This window comes from Aquarana catesbeiana, linkage group LG08 (genome assembly GCF_042186555.1).
Source record: "Aquarana catesbeiana isolate 2022-GZ linkage group LG08, ASM4218655v1, whole genome shotgun sequence".
Taxonomy (NCBI): Eukaryota; Metazoa; Chordata; class Amphibia; order Anura; family Ranidae; genus Aquarana; species Aquarana catesbeiana.
In genome coordinates this window covers 114676825-114701460 of record NC_133331.1, presented here as the reverse complement: position 1 = coordinate 114701460, position 24636 = coordinate 114676825, and the positions used below count along the sequence as shown (strand labels likewise).

Genomic DNA, 24636 nt, shown 5'->3' with positions numbered 1-24636 from the left:
TCACAAAAGTCACATTTTTGTAAATATTTTATTATATCTTTTCATGTGACAACACTGAAGAAATGACACTTTGCTACAATGTAAAGTAGTGAGTGCACAGCTTGTATACCAATGTAAATTTGCTCTCCCCTCAAAATAACTCAACACACATCCACTTTTGTTGCCAGCGGTTTAGACATTAATGGCTGTGTTGAGTTATTTTGAGGGGACAGCAAATTTACACAGTTATACAAGCTGTACAAAATATACAAAAATGTGAGGGGTGTACTCACTTTTTGTGAGATACTGTGTGTGTGTATATATATATACAGTATACAATATAGGGGGTTAGGTTCAGATTATGTGTTATATTTATAAGTTAGGTTAATGGACAGGTTTAGGGGTTACACTAGGGGGTTGATTTACTGAATAGCCAAATAGGCTGTTCAGCTGGCAAGGGAAAGGCGAAGCTCTGCTGATTTCCATCATCCAATCATATGCAAGCAAAAATACTATTTTATTTTCCTGCTTATAATTGCGTATTCTCTGCAAAGTGAACTTTCACCACATTCACTAAGCTAAGAGAATACTCCCTGGCAAAGTGAACCAGAGCTGTCTTAATGCATGGGCACCCCTGGGCACTGCCCAGGGGCCCCAGGTGCATGGAGGTCCCATGATAGTCTTACATTACATCATACTTGCCAATTGTCCCAGATTTGCCAGAGCAGTCACGGTTTTTACTAAGCTGTCCCAGGATGTCCCAGATGGTCCTGAGCAGTGTCCTAGAACCTGTACCGTGTCCTCCTGACCCCATGAACCCCTGCACTGTGGCCTTCTTATTTATGGAATGTTTTCTTTTATTGAAAGTATTATAAATATATGTCTAACTCTTAAGAGTTGGAGCGTAAATTGGAGCCGGCTGGTGGAGGCCCAGTGCGTTACTTTGCCCAGGGGCCCATGATGCTTTTAAGACAGCCTTGAAGCGAACAACCTAACTGCCTTTAGTATATTGGCCCCTAAAAATAGGAATCAGTGACTGGTAATTGTTTAGGTATGATTAGTGTAACAAAATCTGACACTTAAATTCATATCAAAAACAAATGCCAGAAACTGAAAATTGAAGTATCATATTGCTGAGTAGTCTGCCATGGAAATATAGTAGTACCTGTGCCCTAAATTAAAGACTTTATAGCAAACTATATCGATTTAACTGTTTTGTGCAAGGACAGTGCAATGAATTTAGATTTACAATGTAACATTATTTCAGATGCAAACAGCAGTGGTAAGATATGCAACAGTGAAATGCTGCATGTGCCAGAATTCATTTCTGGATGTTAGATTCCAGTAAAGATCTACAGGTATAGAATAACTAAAATGAGTCTTTTAGTTATTCTATATTTCTGGTATTAGCAAAATGACTGAATTTGCTGCAGTTAAGCAAACTGCAAATTTAATTCAATACTTGAAATTCATAAAGAATATTTGTTTAGAGAAACTTCCTTTACTGCTATCAATCCAGTAATGGTTTGCAGTGGGTGACAGTTCTGCAAATTGCCTTTGGTAGGTTGCTGTATGCTGTTTAAGAAAGACCCAGGAGCTCCATATTATTAATTACAACATTACTAGTAGGATTTTTGAAGCAGCATCTTATGATACTTTAAGATCACACATTAATCTTCTAGTATAGGGTTACTCTTCAAATAACCTCAAGCAATCATTACTAAAGTCAAGTGTCATCTGATTCAAGGGTAACCTTTGAAATTAAAAACCAATCAGCCTTCTGGATCAATATCATGTTCAAACATTTTCCTCGAATGCAATCCCAAATTTCTTGGTGTTAATCTTTTGTTTAGAGGGCAGTGGCACATAAATATGCAGGTAATTCACCCACCACTTTTTACATGCAGGTTCAATAAATTTGCATGTGAAATAAAGTTCATAACAAAGGTTACAACCATCAAAATGAGAGAACCTGAACCATATAGCTATATAGTATGTTTGTCTTATGAATGTTGTGTATTTATTTGGCATGATCAGTGCAGAATTTTCATGTAGCTGTCCCCATTTAAAAATGGGAAAGGATTCCTTTTTTGTTTACATGCAAGGGAATATCCCCAGCAAAGACATTCATGATGGAATATTAAGCAAGTGTTATTTGATGCTGAGGACATCCCTAGGGACATAGGTTTAAAAATAGAAAGTCTACTCTTAGATTTCTTCTTTCACGTCTCCCATGTGGTGCTGCCTGGAACAGGATGTGTTTCACCCAGGGATCTTATCCCCAGAAAGGATTCCGTCATAGCTTTGCTGAAATGTAGCGAGACTATTCATTTCACACATCAGCTACACTTTAAACAGACTTTTTGCAGGATGAACCAACAGTTATTGAACAAATCATTATCGCTTTGTACATGTATTCTCTATTGTCATACCTGCTTTATAATTATAATTTAACTAGGGAAATATGAGCATCTCAAGGTATGTTATGTTTTGTATGTTTGTACAGTATATGGTTTTATTAGGTGTGTGCTAGTGACCGTCTCAAAACACAGAAGAAAGTTGGAACTGGCCTTTGACTAATGTTTTACAAGCCGCAAAGGATAGTGGTATTATATTTGAAAATCTGTTTGATTTACTTGAGTATATTAAAGGAATTAGGATGTCTAAAAACAGTACATCTTTTTTTAAATTTTTTTTTAACAATCCTATTCCCAGAATTTTGGGAATTACCCTGTTCTTGTGGGGAAGAAAATTTGTCTCTGCCGTACCTCCTATGATGCAGCACTGTGTGTTTAAAGTGGTTCTAAAGTTAGAAGTTTTTTTTTTTATCTTAATGCATTCTATGCAATAGGATGAAAAATCACCTGTGTGCAGCAGCCCCCCTCAGCCCCCCCAATACTTACCTGAGCCCCATCTCTATCCAGCGATGTTGCACGAGAGGCTCGGCTGTCCGGGCCTTTAAGCCCCTTTAAGACCCTTCTACTCTTTGTGAAATATGACCACACCCACTAAAAAGCCCTGCACATATATATATATATATATATATATATATATATATATATATATATATATATATATATATACTCTGCATTCAGCATAGCCTATATATACTGTTAAAACTCTATACTCAGTCAGTACTGCATTCAGCGTAGTCTATACATGCAGTGCATTCGGTGGTGTACAATAGATAATACAGTGCAGGCGGTGGTGTACACAGTATATAATACAGTGTGTACAGTTTCAAATACACTTCAGGCGGTGTACACAGTATATAATACAGTGTAGTGCAGTGTTAAAAAAAAAAAAAAAATGCCCATCATGTCCAGAAGGCCTCCAAGGAGAGGCAGACGCTCACAGGCCACAAAAAGAGGGCAAGCAGCCTCTGAAATAATATTTAACAGCAGGGACCATTCCTGCACCCAACAAGAGTAACTGTGAGGGGTTACCGTGTTCTGGCACCACCAACACCTAAGGCCCAATGTTTCTGCCCTTATTTAACAGGGGCATGTAATTACAATTTTTGAAATAATATTTAACAGCAGGGACCGTTCCTGCGCCCAACAAGAGTAACTGTGAGAGGTTACCGTGTTCTGCCACCACCAACACCTAAGGCACAGTTTTTCAGCAGAGTATATAGTACAGTCCGCATAGTATATATACTGCAGTTCAAAGTATATAGTGCCCTCAGTGTAGTATATATAATACAGTGCAGGGTATATAGTGCAGCTTACAATATATAATATAGTGTATTGAAGTGGTTAAGGGGAGCCCTATAACAGAATTAAGAAAAAAAACAGCATGGCCGTCCATATCAGGCCCTTTGGGTCTGGTATGGATTTTGGGGGGGGGGGGCCCACGCCATTTAAAAAAAAAATTGCGTGGAGTTCACCTTAATATCCATACCAGACCCGAATGGCCTGATATTGACTGGGGGGGGACCCACGCAGTTTTTTTTTATTATTTTTTATGTATATTGCTGGGATCTGGCAATACGTTACAGCCGTGAGCAATTTTAAGTGACATTTTTTCCTTTATAAATGTCATTTTTCTGCAGTACTTTTCTAAACATGGGAATAATGTGCTACTTTACAGGCTAAGGGGACCCCCCAGGCATGATATTTTTAGGAATATTTCATTTTTGTTGTTTCACTTTAGGCATTCTTAAAATCACTGCTCTTGAAAAAATGGCTGTTTTAAAAACTTTTTTTTTGCATTGATACATGTCCCCTGGGGCAGTACCTGGGTCCCCAAAAACTTTTTATGGCAATAACATGCATATAAGCACTTGATTTTTCATGTTCGTGTCCCATAGACTATAACGTTGTTCGCAAATTCTGTGCAAACCGAACTGGGGAGGTATTCAGCTAATCCCTAGTAAGCATGCAAAAACACCAGAAGTTCTGGTCAGGTGGGAGACTTTACAAGCTTTGTATGTGTTTGTCTGATGTGCTGGATTTTGCCATGTAGAGGTTTTGTGTGTGTTGCCATGAATTTGTTTCTGTTAGTATGTGTGTGTGCTTGCGTGTATCTGACAGTGTATATTTCTTTTTCTAGGAACAGCAGTGCCTGGGAGTGCTTATGTTGGCACGTGGGCATACATATAGTCACAACAGCCAAAAAAAAAATCTGTCAAAGTAATTGGGAGGTGAGTGCTGAGTGATAATCAAGCTGATTATACAAGAACGCCAAGAAAATATTTGGTGTCTCTAGCCTACAGTGATAGGAAATGTGGTCTACTTTAGGTGACAACCAACTTCTTCATCAGTGCATTTAGCTGTCTTTCATTAAATGTAATACAGTGACCCAGCAATCCAATGCCATTGTTCTGACTGCTCTAAACTGTGTGGAATCTGCTTGCTATGGGTTGGCTTACTCTTTATCATTGCTGTTTTTATTAACGTGACTGCTTACACCCTTTTGACACCTTTCATATCCCTCATGTATATAGCATTAAATAGTACAACAGTTCCAAATAGTCAGGCCCAGCCAGGATATGTATCTATACTCTAGCCACAGTGATGTACTAGACTGTATAGAAGTGTGTTCCAGCACAGGTGGGAGTAACACTAATTTGACATCCACCATATGTTCAGCAATCTCTACATTGTCCATATTAAATACTGTTTGCTGTTAGTAAAACTAACAGTAGACTGGGATTGGCCAGTATTCGGGCTACGCAGTCTCAGATTCCTACAGCTTAGCAGAGCAAACAGATCTGCAGTTCCATATGAGCCATAGCCTGCCTAGCATTACTCTTTATTATTGGTGAACTATACAAGCCATTGCCTGGATGTTTTAATTGACCTGCTATTGTTGATATTATATTAAATTAAAATGTGAACCCCAATTTGAGGCACAATTTAGTTTACTCAGCTCATGCATAGTATCTGTAAATTTTGTTTTGAGGGGTGGGGGTTGGGGCAAATCATACTTTTCACGTGAAAACATACGATTTCTAGCCTCTGCCTCTGCCCCTGGCAGACCTAGCTATATGTTTCTGTTAAATTTGATTTCACAATTACAGAGGGGTTAATTTACTAAAGGAAAATTCACTCTGCACTACAAGTGCACTGCAAGTGCACTTGAAAGTGCACTTGGAAGTGCAGTCGCTATAGATCTAAAGGGAAGATCTGAAATGAGGTGAAGCTCTGCTGATTTTATCAACCAATCATGTGCAAGCTAAAATGTTTTTTTATTTTCCTTACATGTCCCCCTCAGATCTACAGCGACTGAACTTTCAAGTGCACTTGTAGTGCAAAGTGGATTTTCCTTTAGTAAATAACCCCCAATGTTCCAAAAAAAAAAAAAGTGTTTCCCCAAATGGGGAGTAAACTTATGGCCCCATTCACAATTGTGTGACTTGCCATGTGACTTTGGATATCAAAGTCACATGACAAGTCACATCCAATTCTTTTCAATGGCAACTATTCAAATTGGTGCAACTTAAAGTTACATTGACTTTGAAAAGGTACCTGCGCTACTTTGATGTGACTTTTGATATGACTTAGAGAGTGTAAAGTTGGATCACAGTCCCACTGGAAATTGTACAACTTCAGAGTTGTGCAAGTGTGAATGGAGTCTAAAATAGCAAACTCAAAACTGTATTATAGTCCCTAGATAAAGAAAATTCATACTTTCACCATGCCTGGTCTTCATGGTGCCTAGTCTTGGCATGGTCATAGACAATAAAAGCCATAAGGTATTGATCTTGGCACATGTTCAGCGGATGGGCATTATTCTCAATGCCTTTGTTTAAATCCATTCAGCTGGACCAGAGATAAATATTGCTGAGCACTACATAGGCTGGGGACAAGGAGGGGAAGCATAATGTGGAAGGTGAGCTTGGCCAAACAGAAAAAATCATTTAGAAGAAGATTTGTTTGAAGCACATCTGTGGTATGGAGCCTTCTACTGTTAATGCTATGACTACCGCTTTCTTAAAATGCTAGTTGCTTTCAGTGTTGTCAACCGTCAGTAAATTTACAAACAGTTTTTTAGAACTGTCTGTGAAAATCAGGCTGTTTGATGTGCTGTGTTGACTTTTTAAGCATACACCAGGCAAATTACTTGTTATGTGTATTGTTAGTGTTTCCATATTGTGTTTAAACTGTTTAAAAATCGATTGTCTTAGTTTTTAAAAGGAGTTCTGCCATTTTTAAGGTTGTCAGTAAAAATTGTGCCCTGTCAGTAAATTTTCCACATTTTGTTATGCCGCTGGAGGTTGACAACACTGGTTGCATTGCTCTGTCTGGTTCAATACCTTGCACTACAGATCAAAACAAACATGTTACAAATGAGTGTCTGATTCAAGGACAAGGAGAAAGTGTTGAAACGAAAGCATCAGCATGATAGTCAGGGAACTAAAATTTGCAATGGCAGCCTACATAATTCTATCATGACAGGTGTACCTTAAAATGTTCTGCTTATTTTTCAAACTTTATGTTCACAAACACTATGGGGGTGATTTACTAAAACTGGAGCATGCAAAATCTGGTGCCCCTATGCATAGAAACCAATCAGCTTCTTATAGGGACTTTTTTTTCATATATGGATTTATTATATGGTTCTATTTAAATAGTTTATGATACGTGTTTAATCTATGTATGCTCACATTTTGAATTAGCATCAACCTTTTATTATTTCTTTAATTGTTTCATGGGTGATATATGCAACTGAGAGAGGGGCAGCTTTTCCTTACACTATTTACATAGTCTGGCACCATCACTTGTTTAACTATATCTATATTCCAGTTTGTATTGTCAAAGCTTAAAGTGATTGTAAAGTCTCATTTTTTGTTTTCTTTTTAAACAACAAACATGTTGTCCTGCCCTATGTAATGGTTTTCCACAGAGCAGCCTGTATCCTCCTCTTCCTGGGTCACTCTTTGCTGCTCTGGCCTCTCCCTCCTGAGTGCCCACACAGCAAGCAGCTAGCTATGGGGGCACCCGAGCCGAGCTGCAGCTCCATGTGTCCATTCAGACACAGAGCTGCCGTTCAGCCCCACCCCCTCTCTTTCTCTCCTGATTGAGTAACTGACTTTGATTGACAGCAGCGGGAGCCATTGGTGCCACTGCTGTGTCTCAGCCAATCAGGAGATAGAGTCCCGGATGGCCGAGGGACTCGTGGACTTCGCTGGATAAAGATGGGGCTCAAGTAAGTATTGGGGGGGCTGTTGCTCACAGAAGGCTTTTCGTCCTAATGCATAGAATGCATTAAGATAAAAAAAAAAACTTCTGACTTTGCAATTCCTTTTATTGAATAAGCTGAAGTTGGAAGCTGATTGGCTACTACTATGCACAGCTGCAGCAGATTCTGAGTGCTCCAGTTTTAGTAAATTTGCCCCTATGTTTAAATTAAAACTCCTCTATTCCTGCTATACAGTAGAGTATTGATTACAACTAGGCTGTCTCCCTCTGTCTTTTCATAGGCAGGACTGATGCTGTGAATAACTAAAATTCCCCGATCTTTTCCCTTGGAGATAGTTGCCATGTTTACACCACGCTGCATTGTTCAGCTGCTTTCCAGACATTCTCTAGCTGTACTGCATACCAGAAACTCCTCCTGTACACATTTAGCGCTGTTATAAAACACAACTCATTACGTAACTGCTGCAAGTATTCACTCCAAGTCAAAAGTTAATCAGAAACCTTTAGCCAAATGTTACAAATGGCAAATGAGAAGATGTCCTACAAGTAGCTAAATCTCATTTACATATGCACAGCAAAAGACTGCAAATTGATTTATGCTGTATGTTTCTCTTACAATATAGAGTGATTTACATAAATCAAGGTAGATGTTGCTTTTTTATTCAGTTTTTATACTGTATATGTTTCTCTTGTGTTTTTTTTCTCTGTTTTTCGTTAGTGGATTAAACTCATTCTGCCACTATCTGGTATGTTTTTGCTTGTCCTTCTTAAAAATTGCAGCAAGGTGGCACTGGCAGTTTGACTATTTCAAAATCATGCTGAAGTATTCAGACCATTAGAAAAATAATGGCATTGTTTTTTTTTTAGCTAGGAATTCGCTTTAAATATGTTTCTCACTTTAATGGACGAACTTGACTAATTAAATATATAATATAATAAATAATATGTGTAATAAAAAAAAAGTACAGTTTCAACAACTTTTGAGATACAGATTAACAAATGGATTCAACATATTATACATTAAAGCAACTTGTACCATTGAAAACATTTTACTAAATAATTTTGCATGTACCCTGTGTCTGTACTGTGTCTGTATTATTTTAAAATGCAATGCAAAGCAAATATTGCTCCAGCTACTTTTCAGTATTGGGCCTCCAGTTAAATGAATGATTCTCCAAAGTATGGGGGATCATGCTAAGCATGCACCAACTGCTACCTTTTAGGATTTGTATGCAAAAAAAAAAATTTTAAAAATGTTTTTTTCACAGATAGTGGTTATAATTTAACTTATTCTGGAAAAAATACTTTAGCAATAATTTTTTTCTCTTTTTCCCAATTCTTGTTTATTTTATTATGCACTGCAGGGGGAGCTACTTTATAAGATATAATCTTAATGTAATCCATCTTAGGCAGTTTACAGCATTTTCATGATTTATAAAAATATTGGTTCAGCTAACAAATCGGCTATCATGATTTGTAAATTTATTAAAGGAATTTGACTTACCAATTCAACTCTTCCAAATCCTCCAACACCAAGTGTGTCAATGATGTTAAAGTCCGTAAGTTTGAGATTGCCAAAGAACGCTGCCTCCGCTTCATATCTGTATTTTTTGATGAAAAAAAACAAAAGCTTTTTAGAAGACTGAGTATGTGAGGTAACTTTGAGGGAACCAGAAAGGGTTTTCATGATTTCCACATAAGAATGGATGAGTCTAGGTTGATCCATCCACTTGCATCATCCCATTCAGCCTTTCTTTAGGTGCTCTCATTAACAGTCTAAAACAAGGTTTCATTTCAGAGTTACATTGTGACCAACCTTCAGCATGCCACTAATTTAGAATTCTTTCATGGAGTTGAGGCATTTTTATAAATGAGTTAAAAATGTTGTAAGTGCAAGGTGGGTTTTGAGTTGTGCACATACAGTATGTCAGTTACTCCACTTGAAACACTTTTTTTTTGCATATGTATCCAAATCTGAAAGATGTGTTCATGCAGTCCTCTCTAGCATTATCTGCTTCTTTATGCTGCGGATTCACTTTGTAGCACATACAGTGTCAAGTGCTAACAGCTTGTGTGTCTGTCCCAGAATGACTGCTTCAGCACTAGTCAGTATAAAACTCCTAAAATATCTCAATGAGCAATGTGATATATTTAGTATAACGATAATCTGGTGCCTCCCACCAGCTAACAACACTGACCGTGGTGCTAGTGGTACATATTTCCTTTAAAAGACTTTGATGTATATACATATAGACAGCATATGACCATCAGGAATTCTTTACTGAACATATGGCAAGATCATCACATGACAAGAGTCTAAGAATGTGTACCGGGAATACACATGTAGTTTCCACTACATGGCTTTTAATTCTTTGTAAAGTCCAGCTAATTTCCCCCATTTATTGTTTGGCGTTACAAATAATGTCACCCTCATGGTAGTGACTGTGTACTTGTTTGTAATAATTATCTTTAGCTTATCTAACTAAAAACTATAGGCTCAAATAATGTAAGTAAACAGAAACCAGGCAGATCTGGAAAATGACTATGGAATTAGCCTATCCTCAAAATGCATCTACAGTGGGGAAAATAATTACTTGATCCCCTGAAGATTGTGTAAGTTTGCCCACTTACAAAGAAATTAAGGGTCTATAATTTTTATTATACCTGTATTTTAAATGATAGAGACAGAATATCAACCAAAAATCCAGAAAAAAAAAACGTGATACAAATGTTATAAATCGATTTGCAGTTCAGTGTGTAAAATAAGTATTTCATCCCCTACCAACCAACAATAATTCTGGCTCCTACAGACTGGCTACAGTATGTGCTCACGAGGTACACCGGCTCATCTGCAATTTCCTAATAAACATCTAAATGATTCAGAGAGGAATTGGGAGAAAGTGCTGTGGTCAGATGAAACCAAAATTTTGCTCTTTGGCATTACTCTACTCGGAGGTGAAAACATTATGCTTTTTTTTTTATTTCTGCTGAAGGTACAGGCCGACTTTTGCCGCATTGCGGGGCCAATGAATGGGGCCATGTATTGTAAAATCTTGGATGAGAACTTTCTTCCCTCAGCCAGAACACTGAAGATGGGTCATGGATGGGTCTTTTAGGATGACAATGACCGAAAAAATACAACCAAGGCCACAAAGGAGTGGCTCAAGAAGAAGCACATTAAGGTCATGGAGTGGCCTATTCAGTCTACAGACCTTAATCCTATAGAAAATGTATGTGGGGAGCTGAAACTTCAAGTTGCCAAGTGACAGCCAACAAACCTTAAGGATTTAGAGAAAATCTCTAAAGAAGAATGGACCAAAATCTCTCCTGAGATGTGTGCAAACCTGGTAACCAACCATAAGAAATGTTTTCACTCTGTGCTTGCCAACAAGGGTTTCTCCACCAATTACTAAGTCATGTTTTGCTTGGGAATCAAATACTTATTTTATTCACTGAACTGAAACTCAATTTATAACATTTGTATCATGTGTTTTTTTCTGAATTTTTGGTTGATATTCTGTCTCTATCATTTAAAATACACCTATGATAAAAACTTACAAAATCTGCAGGGGATCAAATAATAAGGATAAAGAAAAACAAAATGTGCACTACTGTTTCTAGTCCCTACTGTAGGTAAAAATTAAAAATAACACACATATGTGGTATCACTGTGATCATCAGGAGCAGGAAAATGTATTTTGCATTGCTCTGTGGTGGTAGGTTATGATAATAGCAAGAATTAAACTGCTAAAATTAAAACCATTTTGATACTTTGATTAAAACAAGGAAGATGTCCAATTCCATTTACCACCAAATATATACTCAAAGTGTAATTCATCTGGATACACTAAGTAGTTGTGATGATGTGTACAGTTTTACTAATGCATGTCAAAATGGCAAAGGTGTATACTCACTTTCGGATCTGTTTTACCTTTGTCACAAGTAGAAGGAAGTTAATGCAAAAACTAAAATCCCTGCATCTATAGACACCAGGGATCTAACACTAACCTCTCTATCCCTGTAAAGAAAAACAAGTATAAATACCTTTTCGGAAGCCACACTGAGCTGTCAGCCGCGGCTTCACTGTAGAGGCTGGTGCAGAGGAGACGGACGACAACGGAATTCCCATAGTAAGTCTATGGGTGATGTCACTTCCCATTCATTTCACAGCCGTTGTCGGCTGTGTTCTCTACAGAGCTCTCGCCGCTGGAGATTGGGTCGGAGTGGGTCAGATCGGCTTCCAAAAAGGTATGTATACTCATTTATTCTTTACAGGGATAGAGAGGTTACTGTTAGATCTGTGGTGGCTATAGATGCAGGGATTTTAGTTTTTGCATGGACTTCCACTTTAAGGGAAGCTGTGTGCAGAAAAGCATATGTGATGAAACTGCGTCATTTTATTAAAATCAGTGTGTCGAGTTTTGTACATGTCTGTTACACTCTTGCTTGTGGCACAGTCATTAAAGCACATTTTGTGGGTAATAAATTGTATTATATGTGTGATGAGTATAGAGGGAGAAGGCTCACTATCTAATTACTATGCCCATTTAAGGTTAGTGCTATGGTTAGAGCAATTTGGCTATACCCACAATTTGGTGCAGCATGCAAAGTGCACTGCTTTTTTTGATCTTACCAATTTTTTTTTTTTTTTTCGGAAGTCAAAAGTCATTCAGTGATGCATATAAAAAATTAAAAGCTATTTTTTTTAATGCAACAAATATAAAAACAATAATCCATAAAGTGTTGAGCCTGTATCAGTCACTAAAGCCTGTCTCATACAATACCTTTGGGTGTGCTTTGGGTTGTTTTAGAAAAACAAAAATGATTTAATGTACATAATGATTTTGATCCAACTTCTCCCCATCCACTTGTTTTGATTAGAGGAAGTTGTTGTCAACCTTTCAGAAGGAATTTGCAACATTTATTGTGGTAGTGGTTTAGCAGGTCCCTGATCAGGGAAAGCAATGCCAAGTACATAAACCTGATAATTATTATCTTTGCTAGGTTTTTATTAACTAAAGTTTAATTGATCTACTGTTCCTATTTTCTGAAGAAAAGTGAATGATCAAACACAATTGTGTAAAACTTTTCAACACTGCTGATGATCTTTCAAAACAACCCTGTGCTTGATTTGTTAATTCTGTGTCCCCTAAAGGACATAATACTTGTGATTGCAATATTTAATTTTGAATATATTTACATTTTAAACTTGTCTTTGTAAGGACTTTGACTGTCTAAGCAAATGCTCTTTGGAATCAGAATAAATATTTTAGGGAGGTTTCCAGTTTACTGTAAATCAGTTAAGTGGGCCGTAAAAGGGAGATTTACTGTTCATGGTAAAATCTTTTTATGCTGTTGTATGACCTGTTCATGTGACCATTACTGGCACAATGTCTCTATTTTTAAATCAGAAATTACCCTTGCTAACGACCCCTTCTCATAAAAGTCTCCAGGGACAGACTGTTTGAAATAACCGGACAACCTTCTGCCAGGCAGTCATAAAATGATTATAATTACAGCATGTTGGTAGTGTGTCCTTAATTTAGTAAGTACAGAACATCATGTCTATAAGACTACCATGATGAGGGTCTGACTATTAGCTGAAATCCTGATCTAATCCAAAATCCCTGTAAAAGGCATCTATAAACATGTAATCAGGGCATTTTCTTAATGCAGTAGGCCTATAAATTGGCCCGCCTTCATCAAGAAAAGGAAAACTTAAGCCTCATTCACACTGGTCCTTGCGATGCCGTGTCCATATCTATAAATCTATTAATCTTGGGAGGCAGCACAACTTTGAAGTATGGGCACCTACACACACTGGACAATTTGCAGCATCCAGAGTGTATGCACACCCTGAACTAGTTACCCTGGACTCTAAGTATTTGTGCCCAGGGTCTGATCTGAGGAGCTAATCTGATGCAAGTGTTTATGTCGATGACTGCAAGCTATCAGTGCCTGTTCAGCCAGACACTAGCCATAGATCTAAACCTAGCATTCTGGGTAGCTACAGATCCAGCCAGGGCTCAGGTGAAAGAAGTTATCCCTGAACAGAAGATGGGCAAATAATGGATAGATCCTGTGCCATTCATAGAAGCTGTAGTATGGCTTCTTTGAATGGTAGACCTGCCAATGGTATACACAAAATAAGTAACACCGTCTTTAAAATCTTAGGGACCTGCCCATGGTTGCATGGTTTGGGAGGTTGGGCCTGGCAGCCAAAGAGTTAAGTTATTATCACATTCTACTTTTCCTAAGCCAGTAGAGCTCAACAGCACAACTATTAAGCAAAATCTAAACATACACTATATATCAGTTCAATGACTTATGTGCAATACTTTGTCAGAAAAACAGTATCAGCCATGGTTTTACCACTTTCTTACAGGGCATTTTACCCTCTTCTCGCCCAGGCCAATTTGTCACATTTTAAATGACAATTCCGCGGTCATGCAACACTGTACCCAAATTCAATTTTTATCATTTTTTGTTAGACAGATAGTGATTTCTCTTGGTGGTATTTAATCACCACTGGGTTTTTTAATTTTTGCTAAACTAACGAAAAACGACCAAAAATTTTGAAAAAAAAAAAAGGTTTTCTTCGTTTCTGTCATAAAACTTTGTAAATAAGTAATTTTTCTCCTTCACCAATGGGCACTGATGAGGAGGCACTAATATGCAGCACTGATAGGCGGCACTGATAGGTGGCACTTATGTGCACTAATAGGTGGCATCACTGATCATTGATGGGTAATGATTGGAATCACTGATGGGGATTGATGGGACTGCACTGATAATTAGGGCACTGATGATCAGTGCCCTGATTATCTGTGCACATCTCCCCTGTGAGGAAAAGCCGCTGATTGACTCTCCTTTCCTCACGCACTGTCAGCATGAGGAGAGGATTGCAGATAACCGGCATTTCCTTGTTTACATGTGAACAGCTGATTACATGGGTAAAGAGCCATGTCAATGGCTCTTTACTGGGATCAGTAATGCATCATGTCCCAGAGACAGAGCGCACATACGATCACTGCGCAGTGCGCCGAGAGTGGGAGCTCGTCATATGATGTCCTCCCAGAATGAGAATGCCCCCGCCCACCCATCATTTGACGATACAGTGGGCGCGAAGCGGTTAAAGTATAACTAAAGCAAAACTTATTTTAGTTTTGGATAGTGTGGGAGGTATTAGAGGTTTTTATTGCTGTCTGTGCTTCCATTAAGGACAGTCACCCTCTCAATGTGTCCTGTTTACCATTATCAGTCAAAGTGAATAAAAAACCCTACATTTTGGGTTGTCACTAGGGCAAGAATGGAGGGCAAATCTTTCAATGGGGACACTACTTCTGGTGACCCCAATGACAAGGGATTCCCTCACTTTGGAGGGGGGGGATTTCCTCTGACTTCCTGTTGTGGGTATGAGACAAGGGAAGTGAAAGGAAATCTCCCCAACTGGACACAAAGGGCAAAAAAAGTAAACTGTTGGATAATAACCCTCTTACTCACTCCAAAATGGAAAAAAATCTGAAAATTGTATTAAAAACTTACTGTAATTTTCCTTTCCTGATGTCAATCCATGGCAGCTTACTAGTGATAGAGCTCCACCTCTCTTCCACTCCTTCAGGACCAGTGAATAGCATAAATAAAGGCCTAGTTAGGCCCCACCCCATTCTTTGTAATTAGCTACATACCAAAACGTATAAGGATGGGTCCATATGCTGCCAAGGATTGGCGCCAGGAAAGGAAAATTACGGTATTTCATACAATTTTGCGTTTTCCTGATGCCACCATGGCAGCATACTAGTGATACATAACTAGCTGACAGGGTGGGTTCTACTTGTCAAACCAATCTTCTAATTAGAATGGGACAGAGAACTGAATAGTCCTTCCTACAAAGTCCTCTGATGACAAGGCACCCGGGTTTACTCCGTAAAGTTTGAGTAGGTATGCTGGGACAACTGAGATACCCTTCTACAGATGGGTACCATAAATGCTCTCGAATGTGCTGCCTATGTGGCTGCAACCGCTCTGATAGAGTGCGCCGCCGCCGATGGAGGCTCACGACCCCTCGTCCCCTATGCACAACCAAGCCTGCTAAAGTCCAGGCAGTAACTTCTCTTCCTTGATGATTTCCAGCTGAGAAAAGGTTTATTAGATGACCTGAAAGGAGTATTTATGGATATGTATTTCTTTAAAGTTCTGACAATGTCCAGTTTATGTGACTTTCCTGTGTGATGTTCTGGAAAGTTAGGCAATGCCCAGATGTCTGTTAAATAGAGGGCTGTTGCAACCTTTGATACGAGATAATCTACAAGACCCAACTCTACTCCTTCTGTAAAGAGAACAATATGTGTTTTTTTTTTTTTTTTTGAAGCTCTAAGAGCTTGAATCTCAGACAACCTTCTGCTTAAAGTTCTTGTAATAGATACTGCCTTGTCGGTAATGGTCAAACCGAACACTGCTCTGTTGGAGCAAACGATTGAACTGACATGAGATCCAGCAACACCAATAGATCTCACTGGAAAAGACTCTTTTCCTTAGTGACCAAATCCTCATGACTGCTCTCAAAAGTCGTGCAGATTGAAGGATTCTTGGCCCCTTTAAATTTGTTATTGCCAATATAGCCAACAATTGCAAGCTGAATGATGATAGGCTAAGGCTCATGTCCAATCCAACCTAGAGGAAGTATAGAACAGCTGTCACTGGAGGGGCAGTAGGATCAATGTCTCGCCCTACTGAGAAAACACAAACTTGTTTCAGATTTAGGCATAGACGTTGTAGAAGAGTGCCTTCTAGCAGCCAACAAAGAGACTCTTCTGGAGCGGCTCTGAAGCAAACCGAGTTCTTTAGCCTCCCCTTTACTGCTCATGCTTGCAGCCCTGGTTTGCATATGTGTGGAGGGGAATTGCCTTCTGTATCCTTAAGTGAATGGCCAGGGAAAATCGAGTCCTTCGTTGCCAATATGGAGTAGTGGCTATGACAACCGTGTTCTCCTTGGACAGCCCCACAAGGAATCCTCATTACAAGAGATTTTGTGTGAAAAACTTGGGGTGCGGAAGCAAGGTCAGACATACCCAAAATTTTTGATTACTGTGGGAAGCACAGAGGCTTGTCTGTGGTAGGCCCCACTTGTGGACCAGTTCGGAGAAGACCTGGGACGTAGACCCACTTGTGCTCTGAGAAGCTTGCACGATAGTCTGCCTGTGTGTTCCAAAATCCACATGGAGGTAAACTGCTTCCAGAATTTGCTGGTGACCCTCTGTCTCAGACGTTATGGGTTTCCCCTTTCTCAATAGCATATTGCTGCGAGTTCCTCCCTGGAGCCGAATATATGCAACTGGTGCCCTGTTGCTCAGCTACAAGAAGACTGGTCTTCTCTTGTTTCCGTGTAGCAAGGCCAAAGTGCTAAAAAAGGCTGTTTGAACTTCCAGAGCTTTCGAGACTACCCTTCTTGGCAGGGAATCTTCGCTTGCCTTGACCAACAGTGCCTCACCTTCCAGGCTGTCCTGTTGACATGATTCGTAACAATGATCCAGTCAGCGTTTCTAACGGGCCTTGACTTCCTCAAGGTCTTTCCATCACCGCGGACCACTATACATGCTGAGTGACACTGTTATTAACTAGACCAGATCCTGTTTCCTCTCTTGCCCTAAGAATCCTAGTTGAAACTGGCACAGGTGCCCATGCGCCCAAGGAATCATCGGTATGCATGACGACGTTGCGCCCAGAAGGCTGGGACACTGAGAAGCCGCCCAACAAGCAAAGGGATCTGTCTTCAGAATTCTCTTCCTGACTGTCACCACTTTTCTCTGATGGAAGCAAAACAGAGGAACTAGTAGAGCACCCCCAGGTATACTAACTGTTGTGTTGCAGAAAGTTGGGTTTTGTTTCCCCCTTTTTTGGAAATGGTAACCCCACCATATCCCTGGGGGGAGTATAAGAGGATCTCTTGGTACGGCAGCAATTGTTCCTCTGGATAGAAGAAGAATGACGTCCATGTAGTAGCGAACCCAGAGACCCTGTTTTCTGAGTGGAACTGACATGGTATGAGACAAACATTCTCAGAAATATTTTTAGGCCAAAAGGCAGTCTGTTAAAGTGGAGATGCATCTAACTGATCACCAAATGTACTTATTTTGGAAAAAAAGCAAAAGAAAAACATTTGGGATGTAAGGATAGGAATCCTGAATCAGCAATAGCATCCAGCCGTCTGGTTGTACTGTAGGAATGGGCTCCATCTTAAAGATCTCTAAAAGGGCCAAAAAGGTTTGTCATCTTCCGATCTGCAACTGGATGCTAGCTCCCGTCCCCTGCAAACTACAAACAGGGTTGGGGTAGAAAACCTGCAATCTCTCCTGTGATTGGGACCAGGACGACTACCTCCTGAGTCTGAAGTGACTGTAATGCCCTGTACACGCGGTCCGATTTTCTGATGGAAAAAGTGTGATCGGATTGTGTTCTCGGAAATTCCGATCCTGTGTTGGCAACATCTGACTTTTTCCGTCAGAATTTCCAACACACAAAGTTTGAGAGCAGGATATAAAAATTTCCGACAACAAAATACGATCGTTTAAATTCCGATCGTGTGTACACAAATCCGACACACAAAGTGCCACACATGCTCAGAATAAATTAAGAGAAGAAAGCTATTGGCTACTGCCCCGTTTATAGTCCCGGCGTACGTGTTTTACGTCGCCGCGTTCAGAACAATCGGATTTTCCGACAACTTTGTGCGGCCGTGTGTTTGCAAGACAAGTTTGGTCCAAAATCCGTCAGAAAAAATCAGATGGATTTTGTTGTCAGAATATCTGATCAATGTCCGATTGTGTGTACAGGGCATAAGTATTGTAGCAGGCCACCCATTGTTGGTGGTGGATTTGGCAGCTCCATGGGAGAGAAACGGTCCGGAGGAGGAGCAGTGAGGAATCTACCGAAGTGACTATGAGTGCCTGTCTTCCAAGGATCTGTACAACATGCTGTCTAGAAACCCGTGAAGCGCGCCCTCTGGCTCCTACTTCAAGAGTCTGGGCATGCAGTCGGCAAAGAGAGCTTAGTGGGTACCTGCGGTATACTTAAGGATTTTCATTATGGGCCTTGTGCAAGGTTGCCCTTAGAGGAGCGGAACCTGATGCTCCTCTAAGAAAAATGAGAAACACATTTTTTTCTTTTTTCTTCTCTGCTTTTGGTGTTATGGGAGCAGATCGGACTTGCCTCCTGACACTTCCCATATGGCTGCCTCCCTTTACCTACCAGAGATCTTGTGCCATAAAGTGACTTACCCCAATTTTGTTTTTAGGAAGCAAGACACAGCCCAGGGTCTCAACCATAGGGCCCCCCTATGCGTGACTGAGTATAGCATTGTCTTGGCCAGGCACCTGGTTGCCTATTGCCGCTTCTGCAGTAAAGTTTTCTGATTCATGTTGGCTAGGGCCCGAATAATATCAGCCTTATGCCCCCTTACTGTAGGCATGAATTTCAGCAATGGCATATCCGGTCTCTGACAAGGGAAAAAATAAAACTTGCATAGACAATCAAAGGAAAAATTCTTTCCGGACCTTTGCCATTCCTTGGTTTAAATCTGTTCCCTAAATGGAAAAGGGATCGCCGATTTAAGAGGGTAATGATGATTTTGTCTTTTTACTCCTGTAATCGCCTGCATGACTGTAGTGTTTATTGTTGTGGCCAAAAAGCTCAATTTTGGTCTCATCTCTCCAAATGACTTTGCGCCAGACGGTTTGAGGCTTGTCTCTGTGCTGTTTGGTGTATTGATGTAAGTAGTTAACAAATGCAGCGCTAAATAAAATGAATAAGGGGATGATAAACTCATACCCTGTATACAAATGTTGTGTATGGTGGTTACTACAAGTGTTGTTTATAAACCAAAATAAATATAATAAACAAACAGTCCCAAACGACTGACAAAAGTGTCCATGGTGATATAAAAATTCATCCACATATGCGGTGCAGTGTTCTTTAAGTGAAAAAAGACAAGAGGCGAATGTGAATGATGCTTACAATTCCGAGAGAAATCTTCATGTATTCGGAATCAATATATAAATGGCAGAAGTAAATACTATTACCGGAAGAGGTGGACACAATCACCATACGGTGGAGTGTCAAACGAGGTTTAAGGATGAATTGATCCCAGGGGTGCTTTGCTGGAAGGCACTGGTGGTAGGTTCCATCTAGGACAACCGTGGCTGTAAGGTGATAAGCGGATCCACAGCGGATGGATGGATGACCTTCAGAGGAAGCAGACTGCTGGGGGAGACGACTTCCACCCCATGGAAGTTCTCAGGCAGGCATGTAATGTACCTTAGGCAGTGAGAAGTAGTCACAAGACACCACACGGCAACTCTTCCTCATAGGAACTTCCACAGGAAGAGGGGGAGTGCAGACCTAGATGGAACCTACCACCAGTGCCTTCCAGCAAAGCACCCATGGGATCAATTGATTCCTTAAAGCTCGTACGACACTCCACCGTATGGTGATTGTGTCCACCTCTTCTGGTAAGAGTATTTATTTCTGCCATTTATATATTGATTCCGAATACATGAAGATTTCTCTCGGAATTGGAAGCATCATTTACATTCGCCTCTTGTCTTTTTTCACTTAAGGAACGCATATGTGGATGAATTTTTATATCACCATGGACACTTTTATTAGTCGTTTGGGACTGTTTGTTTATTATGTTTATTTTGGTTTATAAACAACACTTGTAGTAACCACCATACACAACATTTGTATACAGGGTATGAGTTTATCATCCCCTTATTCATTTTATTTAGCGCTGCATTTGTTAACTACTTATATCTCTTCACGGCACAGTTCACCAAACTGTTTATTGCTGGCAGCTATAAGTTTATTATTTTATTTTTTGTAGTAGCGCAACTATATATTAGTTTTATCTGTTTGGTGTATTGTAAGCGGGATACTTTGTGGCATTTGTGTAGTAATGGCTTTCTTCTGGCGACTCAACCATGCAGCCCATATTTCTTCAAGTGCCTCCTTATTGTGCATCTAGAAAAAGCCACACCACATGTTTTCAGAGAGTCCTGGATTTCACCTGAAGTTATTTGTGGGTTTTTCTTTGCATCCTGAACAACTTTCCTGGCAGTTGTGGCAGAAATTCTAGTTGGTCTACCTGACCGTGGTTTGGTTTCAACAGAACGCCTCATTTTCAACTTCTTGACTAAAGTTTGAACACTGCTGATTGGCATTCTCAATTCCTTGGATATCTTTTTGAAAGAAGCAAGGGTCTGTTAGGAGTCAAGAAACTCACTGACATTAAAACACACACTAATTACAAGCAAACAGATCACAGGTGAGGATGTTTACCTTTAATAGCCATTCAAACCCCTTTGTGTCAACTTGTGTGCATGTTATCAGGCCAAAATCACCAGGGTATGTAAACTTTTGATCAGGGTCATTTGGGTAGTTACTGTTGTCATTATGATTTAAAAAGAGTAAACACAGTTGATTGATAAAAAATGGCTTCAGCCAAACACTAACCATGAGTGAAAGAAATGTTTTTGTGTTATCATTCATACTCTCTGAAAAATTGCCAAGAAATCATAAATTCTGCCAGGGTATGTAAACTACTTATGAGCACAACTGTATATGTACATATATATATTATATATATATATATATATATATATATATATATATATATATATATATACACACAAACACAGACATACACATGCTATACCTGCAGTGGGCAGCAGGAGCGCCAGAGAGAAGTGTCTCTGTGCAGGGACCAGAAAAGAAATACAGGCTGGAGCCATGGTCAAGAGTCCAACGATAGCCCACTCATCTATACCTATTGAGGTTTCATGTTTATATTTACTAGATCATTTTTTTTTCTATCGTAGATTAAGATACGCGCTTGCTCCTGACGAGTGGCACAACAGCCACGAAACGCGTAGAGCTTCCATTGTCGCTTTTCTCACCAGCGTCATGCATTTCCCTTTTTTGAGTTTTTTGGAGGCTTATTTTGCAGGCAATATCTTATTTTATATGGTTGTGTATTAACATAGTTACTGGTGTACCATGGAGAATTGTTGTATTCATTGTACATTTGCTGCTATTATTGCTGATATTTCTCTCTATTTGTGATTGATATATTATTACTATATGCATGTTTTATTTCTATGAATTCAATAAAACATTTTCCTAGGAGTTCATTGGTTTTGTTTTCTGGACATTCACGCATTTCATTTAAAGTCCCACCTTTGTTGCTTTTTTCTTAGACTAGTATAGGGATGGAAACGCATGACCTCATCTGGTCATAGTTTCATTTAAAGTCCCATGGGATGTTCAGTCCCAAAACCCTTCTCTAATATTAATGTACAGGGATGGAAGTGCCTGAACTTGCTCCATTTTTTAATCCCATCACATTTGTTGTGATATAGTGTAAAATTACATTTGCCTCCTTTTATTTAATTGCTCGATCCTATTCTCATTATCAACTACCTTTATTTTTGGATATATTTATTAATTATTTTGATACCAGCTTTGTAAATGGATCATTGGTTTTGGTGGTGGCTCCTTTGACCCCAATATACTGCCGACGCGTTTGGGATTTCCCCCCTTCCGGGAGCTGTGACGCGCCTGTCGGCCCCTCCCCCCTCCCCTCAGGGAGGGGTGGATTTGCTGCCACTGCGCATCAGCGTCACGCACTCCCCAACGGACGTGCGCGCCCTCTGGATGCTGACACGTTCGATTGGATGGTGTCCTTCACGCACACTACGGGGATGGAGCGCTGGCGCTGGCTGGCCGGGTGCCTGGTGCCCGTTCGGCGATGCCGTGCGCCCCTCCCATGTTTGTGCGGCGTGACGTTGGTGGGCGGTCCCCGTGGTGGCACCTATATAGGCGTAGCCTTGGCAGGTTTGGCTGTCGAGGCTTCCCACTCCACTGGATGTCACGTCTGTTCGGGGAATGTATACCGTCTTTCTTCCTCCACATTGCTCCATCTCGCACACCAGGTATCTCTACTTATGCTATGCCCTCTTGCTTTTTTTCTTTCTTTCCCTGCATTTCTGTTCTGTGGTGACTTGTTTGCTTTCTCGGCGGTTTCGCTTGGGTGCTTTTATCCAGCTTTCTCCTTTTTCTTTTTTGTTTTCCACATGGTCACACATTCTTCCTTCTTTCTGGCAGCTTCACCTCTGTATTCTCCAATCACATCAGCTGTTCACTTCCATGGTATGGTCGCTATCTGATTTCCAATTTGTAGTCTTTACCTTAGGTTTGCCTCGGGGGTCTTTGTCTGCCTTGGATGGCGCCCTGTAGGGCTGCCCCCGTCGGTCCATCCACCTCAGCTCCCGGGGGGTGGTATCTCCGATTGTCGAACAGCCTCCGCCACCATCTCACGAACCACAATGCGTAAGCATGCACTTTGTGTGGGGCTTTTTCAATTACCCCACCTCCGTTTCATGTTTATATTTACTAGATAATTTTTTTTATTTTCTATCGTAGATCAAGATACGCGCTTGCTCCTGACGAGTGGCACAACAGCCACGAAACGCATAGAGCTACCATTGTCGCGTTTCTCACCAGCGTCATGCATTTCCCTTTTTTGAGTTTTTTTGGAGGCTTATTTTGCAGGCAATATCTTATTTTATAAGGTTGTGTATTAACATAGTTACTGGTGTACCATGGAGAATTGTATTCATTGAATCATGTACATTTGCTGCTATTATTGCTGATACTTCTCTCTATTTGTGATTGATATATTATTACTATATGCATGTTTTATTTCTATGAACTCAATAAAACATTTTCCTAGTAGTTCATCGGTTTTGTTTTCTGGACATTCACGCATTTCATTTAAAGTCCCACCTTTGTTGCTTTTTTCTTAGACCTATTGAGGTCCCTAAACTATCTCGGGAGAGAGAGAGAGAAAGTCTCTTTCCTGGACCCTCCCCTCCATTAATGGTAATGGGCATAATTTGCCCACAGCCAGGACCCCATGCCGGCCAGCGCTCTGATGCTGTCACCGAGTGCATCCCCAGCCCAGAAAAACAGAGCAGGGTGGCCACGCTTGCCCTAAAGGGATGTCCAGGCAGCAAGGAAAAGAGACCCCGCTTCTGGGAGGGTAATGTGCCTAGAAATGAGCCACTGCAGGAGGAGAAGGCAATGGAAGTGAGAGATATAAAGGGAGACCTGGGCAGAGGTAAAGGCGACCCTGTATGGCACAAGGGCCAAGAGAGGGAAAAGATGCATAGTTGGCCCCCTCACATTCCAAGCTGCAGTCCAAGCGCTGCAGTCACTCCATGCACTGCAGTCACTCATTTTAAAGGCAGATTTTGTTCCTAAAGAGGAAACACTGCAGGCCCCATGAAGACCCACAGAAGGGGCTCCCAGGCTATTTAGCGCATTTAGCAGCCTGAGCACTGGGACTTCGCACTGGGAGAGGCTAAACCCAGATGGCTACTGCACTGATGTAGAGGTGGGGACATAGAACTGCTTACTCTTCACTGGTGCGTGGAGGTATGAGGAAAAAAAGAAGAATGGGGTGGGGCCTAACTAGGCCTTTATTTATGCTATTCACTGGTCCTGAGGCAGTGGAAGAGAGGCGGAGCTCTATCAGTAGTATGGTGCCATGGTGGCGTCAGGAAAATGGAAAAACAAGTTTTGCCTTTAGTTCTGCTTTAAAATACCTACTGGAAATATTGCAAACTCCCTATGTCTCTCAAACAAAAAAAAATCCTTGTTTGCAGTGGGACTGCATCCATTCTTTTTTTTTAGGAGGAGACTGGATTTTAAATACAAAACTGCACATGTACATGCACTTTCCATGTGCATCCATTGAAGTCTATGGGTTCAAAAATGCACTATTTTCACCAATAAAGCACATGCACCTTTTCAAAAATTGAAATGCACCATGTTGCATTGATGTGAATAGGCACCACAGAGAATAATTTGATTTCCACTGTCGTGCATGGCAGCACAATGACAGATGCAAGAGAAATCGACCTCAAGGACCACTATCACACAAATAATTTTTTCC

The 24636-nt window shown here is 40.3% G+C and overlaps 1 protein-coding gene across 4 annotated transcripts in view; it reads right to left on the bottom strand.

Annotated features, from left to right (window-relative positions):
• PRKG1 (protein kinase cGMP-dependent 1) overlaps positions 1-24636 on the bottom strand; it is a 1456334-nt gene that overhangs the window by 79439 nt on the left and 1352259 nt on the right. For all 4 annotated transcript variants that reach the window (XM_073596335.1, XM_073596337.1, XM_073596334.1 and 1 more), the window contains exon 10: positions 9130-9226. In XM_073596335.1, coding sequence (XP_073452436.1) covers positions 9130-9226 — 97 coding nt within the window. The remainder of the gene's footprint in view (positions 1-9129; positions 9227-24636) is intronic.